Source organism: Alligator mississippiensis, chromosome 12 (genome assembly GCF_030867095.1).
Source record: "Alligator mississippiensis isolate rAllMis1 chromosome 12, rAllMis1, whole genome shotgun sequence".
Lineage (NCBI taxonomy): Eukaryota > Metazoa > Chordata > Crocodylia > Alligatoridae > Alligator > Alligator mississippiensis.
In genome coordinates, this window is record NC_081835.1 from 34660625 (window position 1) to 34673864 (window position 13240).

Consider the following 13240-nt stretch of genomic DNA (forward strand, 5'->3'; position numbering starts at 1 on the left):
TCATCTGACTACCATGTTAGGTAAGATCAAGCAAGCTGGTCTTACTGTGAAAGCCAAAAAGTGCCAGTTGGCACTATCTGAAGTGGTATACTTGGGACATCGTGTAGGTGGAGGTCAGAGGACAAGATCAAGGCCATTAGAGACTGGCCACCCCCACAAACCAAGAGCCTTCCTTGGCCTGGCTGGATATTACAGGTGGTTTGTCCCTGGATTTGGAGCGACGGCAGCTCCCCTACATGAGCAGACCAAGAAGGGCAGCCCTGATCCAGTGGTCTGGAAGCAGGGGTGCCAGGAAGCATTTGACACCCTAAAGGCTTCCCTAATCAAATAACTGATTCTGAAGGCACCAGTCCATGATAAACCCTTCTACATAGCCACTGATGCCTCTGACTCAGGACTAAGACCTGTCCTCTTACAAGAGCACAAAGAGACACAGCACCCCGTGGTTTACTTAATCCAGAAGTTACTCCCTCAGGAGCGAAACCCGTCATCTATTGAGAAGTGTTTGGCAATCATCTGGGCACTGAACAAGCTGAGGCCCTATTTGTGGGGGCAGCAGTTCACCATCCTATCAGACTATGCTCCACTGCAATAGTTGCAGACAATGCAAAACACCAATGCCAAGCTTCAACGATGGGCCTGGCAACTCCAAGAGTTCAGCTTCACCGTAGAACACATCAAGGGAAGCTAAAATGTGATAGCAGATGCCCTGTCATGAAAGGACTCTGGGTAGTGAGTCAAATGGACTCAGGCCCACCTGAGAGAGCTCTGGCGTGGGAGCTCCCCAGTGTGCTTCAATGTTCTATGTGTATTATTGTTATGACTAGTCTAATGTGTTGTGTAATCTCTCTTTAGGTGTGAAAGGTGACCCTTCTAAATGAAACACACTCGCACCCATAGCTCTATCAAGCCATGTGCCTAAGCTTTTAAGGGGGGGGGGGGAGGGAGTGTGGCAGAATGCCACCTCTGTCTCTCCCCAAAAACTCTGCTCTGTGACAATTTGGTTAACATAGACCCTGTAGATTGCGGACATACTATCTCTTTAGGTAACCTGAGTTGGATACATTCCTGAGGGAGGGCAGAAACCTGCTCCCTCTGCCTACGTGACTGGCATCACATACCTGGATTAGGGGCTTGGGCTCCCTATTGTTCTAAAGACAATGCCAGTCTGCCCGGCAACCAGTGATGCATTTCAAATTGGTTGGATAGCAGCCAACAGGTGCTGGCCTCATTGGACCAGGTAAATGAGGTCATAAGGGCTATATAAAAGTCAAGGACTACTAGGCCTGTGTTTCCCAGGGGGCACAGTGCCAGGATCAAACCAGACCCTGGGTGGTGGCGGCACAACCCCCAGGCTAGTGGGTGTGCTCCAGAAAGGGGGTTGGCTAGATGTGAGGCGCCCCCTGGGAGGCACTCAGAGTCTGAAAGGTGGTCGGGCACAGTGAGGTAGGTGGCTCAGTGCAGGAGCACCCCATACTGGCCAGCCACATGAAGATATGTGGATTTACATAGTTAAATATACAGACTTATACGCTCACAGTATACATTTATTTATCCTATTTTTACTTGGTTACCAGAAAAATCAAACTGTGTTAGGAGAAACAAGGTGACAAGTGGCATACTGGCCGTAGTAATTCTTAGTTTTCAATTTCAAACTTAACACAACATCAGCACCTCTAGGAGGAACTCTTCCCTGTTTCTTTTGAAGTTAGAGTTTAACGATCATTCCTACCTATAAACTATACATAATGCTGTCCTTAGTGAGTACTACCCCATACAGCCCACCTCTAGGCCGTACCTTCATGTAATAAGGCTGAGCCTACATGGGCTTAATGCTGCAAAAGTCATTTGTAATACTCTGGTATAATAAAACCTGCAGCAATGTAAGCAAAACTGCACAAACTCCTAATGAAAACATTAGTAACTGAAATAACATCTCCATTTCCTACCTTTACTTCCATCTTCCACCTGACATTTTTCTGCTTGGTTTTTGTTTGCTTTTTTGCTAGGGAGCAAGGGTCAGGTGATTGGGAACAGAAGAGACTAAATATAGAGAGGAACATATGGACTGAAACAGACAGATTCTGAAGGTTTACTTACCTACTTAATTTTATGTTTTAAATTAATGCTAAATGTGCCTGGAAGCTTTACAGAAAGGTTGGTGCAAGAACAAGCCCACATGTGCTGCCTTCAACAAAACAGTATATTTGTTTTAGCACTTTGTTGTTTCTCTTCATGCTCTGGTTTGTCACTTTGTGTTATATCACCCTGCAGATCTTCTCCCAATGGACACGTGTTCCAGGCTACCTCCCTCCATATTCACAGCATGAACCAAACCCCTGGAATCAAGTGATAAACTCTTATCGACTCCCCAAGGCTTTGAAGTATGCCCAGTTTTAGTTTATATTTGTATTCCTATAAAGGTGAACCTCAGTCATTGGAAGTCAATGGGAAAAGAATGAAGTTGAGAATAAATTATTTATTCAATGTTCCCGTTTAATGCTCTCTCTAACTGCCAAGCACACATTTGTGAAAAAACACTTTCTGGCATTGCACAAAGATTTCTTCAGCTAACAAATTAGGGATGTCCTTAAATGCTCAGAGCTGTATAGGAAAGAGGGCGGGGGGAATTCTCAGTTGCTGTGTTAAAACATTGCACAGAGGAGGTTGGAAAGCAGAAACTCTGCATGCATCTCATGAACGTTCTACTTTCCTCCTTTGAATACAGAGATCAATCTTGGACAGAGTGTTAAAGCCTCACCGTGAAAGGCTATTCTTTGTTATTTCTTCAGACTGAAACAAAAAAACAAACAAAAAAACACTTCAGGAGCTATAATCATTGCTGCCTAGTTCCTTTTCCTGAGCCCTTACAATAAGCCCATTCTTTTTTTTCCCCCACACATCTTTCTCTTTTATTTTTTTCTTCTGTCCCTTTACTCTTTCTTTCTGCCTCATTGAATCCATTAGAGTCTTTATATAGTCTGCTATTGAGAAATACATTTTCTATGTGGGACTATTGCCTGAGCCTGAACTGCTGGCAAGCAGGGCTTAACTCCTTCTGATGAAAGGGCAGCTAAATGAGGGGTAAAAGGTATGGAGAGACTATTCATGAGCTCTATGTTTTAGCACACAGGAGATATGTTGTTAGGAATCTGCAGGCTCAGTGCAAGGCAATGCCTGTGTTTAGTTCCTTGTTCTTTATTGTCATGGTTATGAATAATTGTTCTCAAATCCAACTTCTGAAATAATTTTGTAGGTTTACCTAAAGTACAAGGGCTGTGAGGTCAGAGAGGCTTGGTCTGTGAACTGCGCTTCCGCTGGTGGCTAGATGTTTGTCCTCTATCATTTTTCTGTGGAAATTCATCCTGGAGTATAGCAGTCGTTTAGTTTCACTCATATCATTTCCATGGTGGCATATGTCTAGAAAAAATAAAGGTTCATTGGGTGTGCCCCTGTCTTTGCTCCTCCATTGGGGAACAATAGTATAAGGCTAGATTTTAACAATGGCTCTGCCCATCTGGATTAATTTCAAGTTCTAAATTTTAAGGAGCACAGGGAGAAAGTTCTGAACACTGGGTTTTCAGTTCTCAATAGCTAGTATAAGACACTAAAAATATTACAGTTTCTCTCACAATGATGTGGCTTCTTTGAAAAAAAAAAAAAAAGGGAAAGAAATAAACAGAAAAGAGAAAGAAAGAAAAAAAATCAATTCACAGCACAAGGATGTCAAAAGGAAGATACGACTCAGCATATGACAGGTCGAAACTGTGGATTTCAAAAAAATCTAACCTGAGACTATTAATCTAACAAAATCCATGAAATCCGTGTTCATTAACCTTTCCAAAGCCTTATCTTAAAGGTCTGTAACAAAATATCCAAACAAGGTGATATTTAGGAATACCAAGCAAATCTACCCAAGTGCAGGAACCTTAGCCACAAAGACTAACAAGCCACAATCAGAATTGTAAACTGAAGAGCTGATCTTGGAGTATCACTGGTTTAGACATATATGTCTATAGAAAGAAGGCCAACACAGCACTTTAGGAGAGAAATGGCAAAGTCTGGCACCACCTCCACCAATGTAACCCAAAGTCCAGCATATTTTCAGTAGCTGAATTGTACTGCTATAACTTTAAGGATACAGAAGTTTTCTGCCTTGTGAAGCTTTCAATACCAGTGAAGCTGTGGCAGGAAGCAGAATATAGGAATGATTAATAAAGGTCAAAAATCAAAAATTCAACAGCTCTTATGTTAATATGTGATAAGAGAATTTCAGAGTAAGCCTCAAAGGAATCTTATTAAAATGAGGGGTAGCAAATAATTTTGTTAAGTAAAGAGCATCTGTTCAAGAATGGAAATACAAATGCATCTAATAATAAGTAGGAAAAATGTCATAAATGTTTCATGAGAAGAGATTTGTCCAATATTTAGTTCATATTTTGATTTTCAGGACTGCTTCATGGATCCTCTTACACATTTCATATTAACTTGCAGAGAACATAACTATTAGGGCTGTGGAAAGCTTTGGGTGCTGATTTGATTCAGAGGAGATTTGACCTGATTCAGTGACCAAATCTCCAAATCTGAATAGAATCAGGAGATAAATAAAAAGGTCTGAATTGATTCAAAGCTCTCCAAATAGAGTCAGAAAAGATTCTGAGAGCTTTGGAGATTCAGGCAGTCCCCACTTGCCACTTCAGGGCGCTGGACCCGGACTCTGTGCCGGTAAGTAGGGGGTGGGTGGGGGATCTGGAGGAGGGGAGAACCAACCATGGGAGGACCCCCACCAGGCCCCATCCACTGCCTGCTCCCCCAGCCACCTTGAGCTCCCACCGACCCCTGCCTGCTCTCCCACCCCCACCATGGCTGCCCCGCCCAGCTCCCGGTTCTAAAAAAGAAAAAAATCCCTGCACTCAGTGACTGCTGCCAAGTGGGGACGTGGCAGAGCCTCCTACGCAACAGGGGGAAGTGGGGGACAGTGGGGATTGCCCTGCCCTGTCTGGCAGCAGCCAGTGAGTACAGGGGCTTTTTTTTGTTTTAAAGAGCCAACGCTGAGCCTGGGCAGGGCAGCCATTGACGGGGCTGGGGGAGCAGGCATGGGATAGGGCCTGTTTGATTCGGAGATTCAGCTGATTCAGTGGCGGCCAAATCTCCGAATCAGATTTGGCCAAATCGATTTGGGACAGTGATTCGAATCACCAAATCAAATCACTGTCCCCCGAATTGGCCGAATCCGAAGCAAATACTAGATGCTTCGCACAGACCTAATAGCTATCCAGGCACTTATTTGTGTCCTATCAATCTGGGTTTACAGTTAGGGCTGCCAGGCTATGGAATGGACTCAAGTGAGGTGGTACTCTCTCCAACCTTGGGGGCCATGTTGGGCGGGACGCACTAGCTGAGAGAAGCCCAGGAGGGGAACACCCCACCAGGTCCTTACTTAGCTGAGCCCCCCAGGGAACCCAATGAACAGAGCATACAAACAGGCGCAGCTCTATTTGGGCGCAGCAGCTTGCTTGGGAGTTCACGTGGAGGAGTGTGCAGAAGGCATCCAGAGGGCTGGTCTGGGTGAGAAGCCTGAGACCAGAGGCCCAAAGTGTTGCTGCTGTGATGAGGTAGGGGCATAAATTTGCTCTCAACCACGATGGTGAAGCGTTGTGGCTGTAAGCATCCCGGCACTGCTGAGATTTCCACCCAGACAGAGCCCATGGCCCTGCCCCCCACCCAGATGAAGCTCCTGACCCTGGACTGTGGGGGCTGCCTGACATGGCTCCTGGCACCTGGGCATAGGGCCACCCCCACTTGTGGGGTGTGCTCCCTAGCGGAGTCTCTGGAGGTGCGGGAGCTCCTCCAGAGGAGGAGGTATGCCAACTATGCATCATCAGGTCTCATAAAGACTTCAACGATGGCTACTTTCAGGCCCTTCTCCAGAACAAGGAAGAAGAGATGGAGACAAAGATGGTAGCCAGCAAGGAGTCCATCCACAAAGACCCTCCTGGAGCTACCTGGAAGACAGTCACCACATGCTACAGGAAACGCAGAACCATGGCTGCTCCTCCCCTGGCCCTGCACAACAGGTACACTCCCCTTCCCACCCATGAGGAGGCTCTGATGGTGACACTGGAGGAAGAGGAAGGTAAGCACTGTGCTGCCACCCCCAGGAGGTGGTGCAAGATTAGTGGTGGTGGGGTAGATTACATTGCAAAAGAACACACAGATTTTCCAGCACACTAAATGCACTATGAAACACACTATGAAGCATGCTGCAAAGGCACCTGGCAAGCCTTCAAGGAGGGGTGGAAGACAGGGTAGAGGGAGAGCTGTAAGTCCCCCACTCTCCCCAAACTGAGAAGCAGCCTCTTTCCTACAACTAGTGGACATGAGGCTTCTGGATTTACTGGCAGCAAGGAGAGGGGAACAGTGCCAGTGCCTGAGTCTGCATCCCCTCCAAGAGCACCAGCCATAACCCTGGCTCAACACCACCATGACAACAAGCAGCACCAGCTTGACAATCTCCTCCACCCCGCCATTTCACTTCCCATGCTGAACCTTCCAGTGCCAGAGGAAGAGCTGGAGCTGGATCGGAGTACCTTGGCAAGGGAAATTCTGGGGAAGGAGGGGGAATCATCTGAGTTTGTGCTCCACACCCCTCATGTTTCCCTTACAGCCAAGTCTTCTTCCCCAAAAGGCACTTCAGAGGAGGTTGTAGAGGGAAGTGGCTCAGCTGAGTCCGTGCCTCCTGTTGCTGTGCCTCTGCCTGCTAAAGAGGGGGAAAAGGCAGCATCCGCACATGCACTTGCACCCCAGAAGCGAGGGGTTAGTGTGGTCTGGGATCATTGTGAGCTGGCAGATGATCCCACATATGCTATCTGCCTGCACTGTTGAGCCAAAACCAGCCAGGGCAAGGGAATGAAACATGAGCACCACAGGGAGGCTGATGCATCTCCACAGGCACCACCCCCTTGCCCTTGCGTCTCCTCAGCCTCGCACCAGTGGAAGCATGCCCAAAAAGAAGTCCCCCTCTCGCTCCGAAGCCCCCATTTCTCCAAAGCAGAGACAGGTCACCCTGGAACTGTGGAGGAAAGGTGGACAGAAAGGGGTGCATATTGCAAAGGCAAGCAAGATCACCCAGAGTATTAGGGAAGTACTTGCTATGGATGGACAGCCCTTCTCCTTAGTTGAGCAGCCAGGGTTCAGGTGGCTCATGGTGCACATGGCCCCATCATACCAAGTGCCCACATGCACCACCTTCAGCAGGATGATGGTGTCCTCCCTCTATGAGGCATGCAGGGAGTACTTGAGGGAGGAGCTGAATAAGGCAGGTCCGTAGGTGGCCTTACACTTCACACCTCAGACATCAGGAGCACCCAGGGTGGAGATCATGCATACCTCTCCCTCACAGGGCACTGGTGTGACCAGTCAGGCCATCGGTGAGCTCTCCTTCAAGTCAAGGTGATGCATGAGTCCCACACAGCAACAGAGATCATGGGGGCCATAAACCACCTGGTGCATGGGTGGCGAAATGAAACACTGTCCTTTTGAAACAGTGAAATGGAAGTCAAAATGGAACGGTGCTGTTTTGCACAGACCTAGTAACTATAGAACAATTAGCCTAACTTCTATCCTAGAGAAAATCCTGGAAAAATTCATTAAGGTTAGGTTTGCAGAAGGTAGGATTCTGAATGACAGATCTTGTCTTACCTACCTCATCTCCTTTTACAATTAGGTGATTTGCCACCTGGATAAGAGGGAGGAGGTTGACATTATATACCTCGACTTCCAAAAAGCTTTTGATCTGGTATCCCAGGATGTTCTCATGAAAAAAATTGGAAGACTGTGAGCTTAACTGTGAGACAGTCAGGTGGGTAGGAAGCCGGCTGTGCAGTAGGACCCAGAGAGTTTTCTTGAATGGTTCCGTGTCATCTTGGCAGGAAGTGGCCACTGGTGTCCCGCAGGGGTCGGTGCTCGGTCCAGTACTATTCAACATCTTCATCAATGTTTTGGATGTGGGGGCAAAGAGTTCACTGGCCAAGTTCATGAATGACACATGTTATGGGGAAGCATGGTCATGCTTGAAGATAGGTTGCAGATACAGGCAGACCTACACAGGCTTGCAAGTTGGGTGAATCGGAACCAGATGAAGTTCAGTGTCAACAAATGTAATGTCCTCCACCTGGGGACAAACAGTCCCCTTCAAACCTACAGGCTCGGCAATGCCAACCTGACCAGCACTATGAATGAAAAAACACTTCGGGGTTATAACAGACTACAGTATGAACATAAGCCAGCAGTGTGACACTGTAGCCAGCAGAGGTAACAATATCCTGGCATGCTTCAATTGATGCATCTCCAGCAAAACCAAGGTGATACTCCCACTCTACTCCAGCTGCAGTCTCACCAATGCCGAGTACTGCATCCAGTTCTGGGTGCTGCATTTTAACAAGGATGTGGTAAAATTTGAGAGAATCCAGAGAAGGGCCACCCATATGATCAGAGACTTGTGCAGCCGCCTGGTAGCTTGAGGTATATAGAAAAAACATTTAAAGCTGTGCCTATGTCTGAATCATCTAATCTTTCTGATCTCTCCAAATTGATTTGGAGGTTTCCAATTTGATTTGGAGAGATTAAAAAGGGTCTCCTGATTTGATTCCAATTTGGAGATTTGGCCACCGAAACAGGCCAAATCAAATCAGCGACCGAAGCTTCACACAGGCCTATTTTAAATGTCTTAGCTGCATAGCTTTAAGATAATGCTATTTCAAACTAACTCCACTTCTTTTCCCTGCCTCTCAAACAGAAATAATTTCTTTCCACACCAGACATACTAACAAAATATTGGGTAATTACCCTCTGAGTCAGATCCTCAGCTTACATAGATCAGTGTAGTTTTATGTCTAGAGAGGAGTTTAGAAATCAAAATTTCTGTGTGGGGGAAATTCTAATATTTATTTTTTTTCCCCCCTCCGAATTGGAATAAAAGCTGGAAGTGCAGTTTCCAGCAGAACAAACATTCCTAAAGCTTTGATTTCAGCTAATTGAAATGTTTCAATTAGTTTTGGCTATTGTATTAGAATAGTAAATAATATATATTAATAAAACCATCATGTAAATTAGAGCTCATTGGAACATTCTTGATGAATTGCACCATTTCATGATAACCAGTTTCTAAAAGACATAGATTTCAGTAAAGTTTTTGGTGGGTATGTCATGGACTCTTTGATAATGGAGAAAGAAATAAAAGGAGAGGAAAACTTGACTACTTGTTGTGGATCAGCCCTTTTCAGGGGAAGCTTTGCTTTTGGACTCCCAGGCACTGCGGCACAAAGTAGCGGCATAAATTTGTGCCACTACTAGTTGTGCTGCTCAAAGGCACACCTGTGCTCCTGTGGACCCAGCCCATGAATGGATCTGTAATTTTGAAAAGTACTAAAAAACAGTCTGTAGGGGAGTGAAATAGGAGGAGAGACCAGGAGTAACTGAAAGACAACAACACTGTCAAGGAAATGATAGCTTAGTTAGTGGAACATCAAGATTATTAAAAGGGTGAAAGGGTCATTAACACTTATAAAATGAAGAACAGCAGCAGGAATGATGTAGCCCATGAGTCATGAAGTCAATTGACTCCCTCAGCACAATGTGAAAAGAAATGCAACCACAGCACAATGTGAAAAGAAATGCAACCACTGCTTCTCCAGGCAGTTGGTTTTACCTTTGTGTGGATCAGAAATCCAAGCAAGAGTGTGACTGCACCACTTTACCCCCCTGGATCTGCTTTTACTGGACTCCACCCATTCCTATATGTAGCTGCTAGGGAAAAGAAGAAAAACAAGCAGCAGCTATTTTACAGCATCTCCATGATTCTATTCTGGGTAGAAAGTCATCCCCTCCCTGCCTACATAATGTATGTACCTCCATGCTGGAATGCTAATTTTTTTTTTAGGATAAGGTGCATGTGGTATGGAAATAAATATAGCATTTCCACACCTTTAATCAGAAATACTTCACAGAATACTCCATACTCAGTTTCACCAGAAACCCATGACTTCCTTTGTCTGCAAAGCTATGTCAAGTCTCTGTTGCACATTTAGCCCAGTCTTTGTTGGCTGTATAAGATTCAGTTTTGTAAGCCCTTATCTAATTTGATGGCCATCATTACTTTTCAGTGGTTTTGACATTCCTCTCTCTTACTGCATATTAATCTTGTGGATTTTTATTAGTCTGCACTGTTCCAGCTTAATTTTGTTTTGGTGTAATATTATATTTCTAAGTATGGCTATATTTCTAATTTCTGTGGGTATCTTTGTATATTTTGACTGTTGTCATGAGGGATCATAAAACTTAGAATTTATAATCAAGTTCAGACATTGGATGTTACCCTACCATCACTAAAATCAGCACAAGCCATGTATGCCTCAATTTCAAAATGTATCCATAAATATAACAACAGGGAACTGTATCTAGTTTTATAAGGAATACTATGTGTAGGAGAAAACATATCTTGAACATCATGTCCACCACAACCTTCTAAACAAAATGGGACTGATTCTCCATATGTCTTCCACCTAGTATAGGCATTTATAGCAGTAAAAGGCAGATGTAAAATGCTACCATTTTGATTTAGACAAATGTAAATGACAGGCCGCTGTGCAACACAAGAGGGAATAAATCCTAAAACATTTAAATGCTTTCTTCTTAGAGTATGAAAGAATCTTCTCACTTTTCTTCTCTCTATGTTAAATATCTTTAGTTTTCATTTATAGTGGAAGACTGCAACACATCTTTTACATCAGATGACACACAGAATGTTTACTCTTACCTTTCCAGTTGACTTGGTTCCTTTCCAAATGCAGAAGTAGCAGATAGTCCAAGCAGCAAGGAGACACAATGCCAATTCCCAGCGAAGATTCCCAATATGTTCAATTCCTTCTGATATGGCTAGTACCCTGCGCCTTCAAAAAAATATGATAGTGAAATGCTAGAATCTTAGCAAAACAGGTGTTGGAATAAAAGAGTAAAGTAAGGGTGCTTACACAAGTTAAATTGTTTGCATGCTCAGGTCCCTGAAAGTGCTCTACAGTCATGCTGTGACACACATGCATGGCTACAGAGTGTTTTTTAAGTAGTCAATAACACAGATAATTAACTCTCCTCAAATGAAGTATTAGATGTGGGTGCTCTGCTTTAGAGTGCCTACAAGAAATTGTGTTTCCTAGAGTTAATTTTCCTCACATTGGGCTTCACATACTTTTGCACCCTGGCTAGGGGTATGCTGGGCTGGGCCAATGAGGCAAGAGGGCTCTGTTCCCCCGCCCTCCACCTCAGGTTGGATAAGCCAGCAGCTCAGTGCTGCTCACTTCTCCCTCTCTGCTTTGCCCAACCTGAGCTTGAGGAGGGGCAGGGTAGAACAGAGCCCCCTCACCTCATGGACCTGTCCTGGCTCTCTCTAGTTCTCCAGCTGGGATACCTGGCAGGGGGTGAGGGGAGGGCACTAGGTGTGGGGGCTCTATTCTCTTCCCCCCCCCCACAACTCCAGCCAGCTCCCTCTGTTTCCCCCTCCCCCTCCTGACAGCCCTGGATCTGGGAGAGGGGGCAACAAGGAGGCTGCTGGGGTGCTTCTACCTGCTGGCCAGGAGGACCAGTGCATGCAGGCTTGATTCCCCCTGACCCAACAGGCAAACATCTGTTGGGTTGGAGGGGAGAGGGTGCTGTTACTCATGGTGCTTTATGTAAAGCACCATGAGTTAGAGCAGGGAAGTGAATGTCTGTCTGCACCCAAAGTTTGCAGTGATACAACACAGCAATGGGAACTGCCTACTGGGAATGCACTATGATGAAAAAGAGGTGAAAATCAGTAGTGAACTGTTCTCATTATTTCACATATAAAGCTAAACTTGTGCAGATGGCAGGTTTTTGGTTCTGAAGGTGAAGCAAAACTATTTTAAAAAACTGATCTAAGCCAAATTCTTAATTTTTTTTTCAAGAAAAATGTTAGTTTTGTTTGACTTATTGGACCAATATGAAACATCTGAACAGCAGGTTATTTATTTGTCCTTTTCAACATATGTATATGACAACTACAAAATTAAATTTCCAATTTTAAAACATTTAGACTTTTCCAAACTGAATTTTCTTTTTCAGAAAATGTTGTTATAAAGTGTTTGAACCCTTTTAAAAATGTCCTTGTTTTTATTGGCAAAAATTATTCCTAATATATCACTCCAATTCACTAATAGTTTGTGAATTATATGATTTCTTAGGGTGATAGTTTTTATTGGACCAACTATGTAATTGGGATACAGTCTAACAAGCTTTCAAATGCAAGAATTTTTTTGCCAGGTCACCTTGCCTCTAAAATAATTTTTGGACCATCACAGATGCAACTTCACTCTTACACTAACAGTTTTGGTCCTCCTGAATTCAATTTTTTCATCAAATGTATTGTTCCCTGGGGAAAAAATGGCACTAGTCTCTAACTATCATACCACCTAGAGGTTTTTTCAATATTCAGCTGAGATCAGGGTTTCAATATACCATAAATTGCATGATCACACAGTTAGAGGGAATTTTTGCCCCCTGCCCCATACTTAAAATTTCAATAGGCTGGGCATAAGAAGTGTTTGAAAAAAGCAGTAATGTTATGCACATTTTGTAGGGGAACTGAAGCACAAAAAATCAAATAAGTTAAATTTGCATAGAAAGTGCAATAAAATCTGTTATCTGGCATGAGTGGGGAATGGGGGGTGCCAGTTATCTAAAAATTCCGGTTATCGGGAATTTTACTTGCACACACTCAGGTACCATGCACAGGTACCCTCAGAGCGGTGCAGCAGACAGGAAAACGGTGCAGCAGAAGGCAAAGTGGTGTGACGCTATGTGCGTTCCGCTGCTTTCTGCAGCACAGCGGGAGGCAAAGCAGTGTGGAGTGGCTCTGAAATATTGGTTAATAAGGTATTCTGGGTGGCAAAGCACTGGATAACAGAGATTTTAGTGTACATGCAAGGCATTTAAATTGTGCATCCTGAAGCTCAGGACTGTTTTAATGAGAACAATCTTCCTTATTTTAACATTGCTTTCCTAACTAAGCATAAAATAGGCCTTTTATGCACTTTGATTCTTAGTTGCAAATAAACAATGAGTTTACAAATACAGTAAATTCCCTGTCAGCTTTTTTTTTTCTGCTATAAATAAAAGATGACACTATATTGTAGTGAAGAAGAATTTAGAAGTAGAAACAAGAATT

General features: G+C 44.2%; 1 protein-coding gene across 2 annotated transcripts in view; it reads right to left on the reverse strand.

Annotated features, from left to right (window-relative positions):
- SLC6A11 (solute carrier family 6 member 11) overlaps positions 1-13240 on the reverse strand; it is a 303122-nt gene that overhangs the window by 194060 nt on the left and 95822 nt on the right. For both annotated transcript variants that reach the window (XM_014595398.3, XM_006263824.4), the window contains one exon: positions 10817-10949. In XM_014595398.3, coding sequence (XP_014450884.1) covers positions 10817-10949 — 133 coding nt within the window. The remainder of the gene's footprint in view (positions 1-10816; positions 10950-13240) is intronic.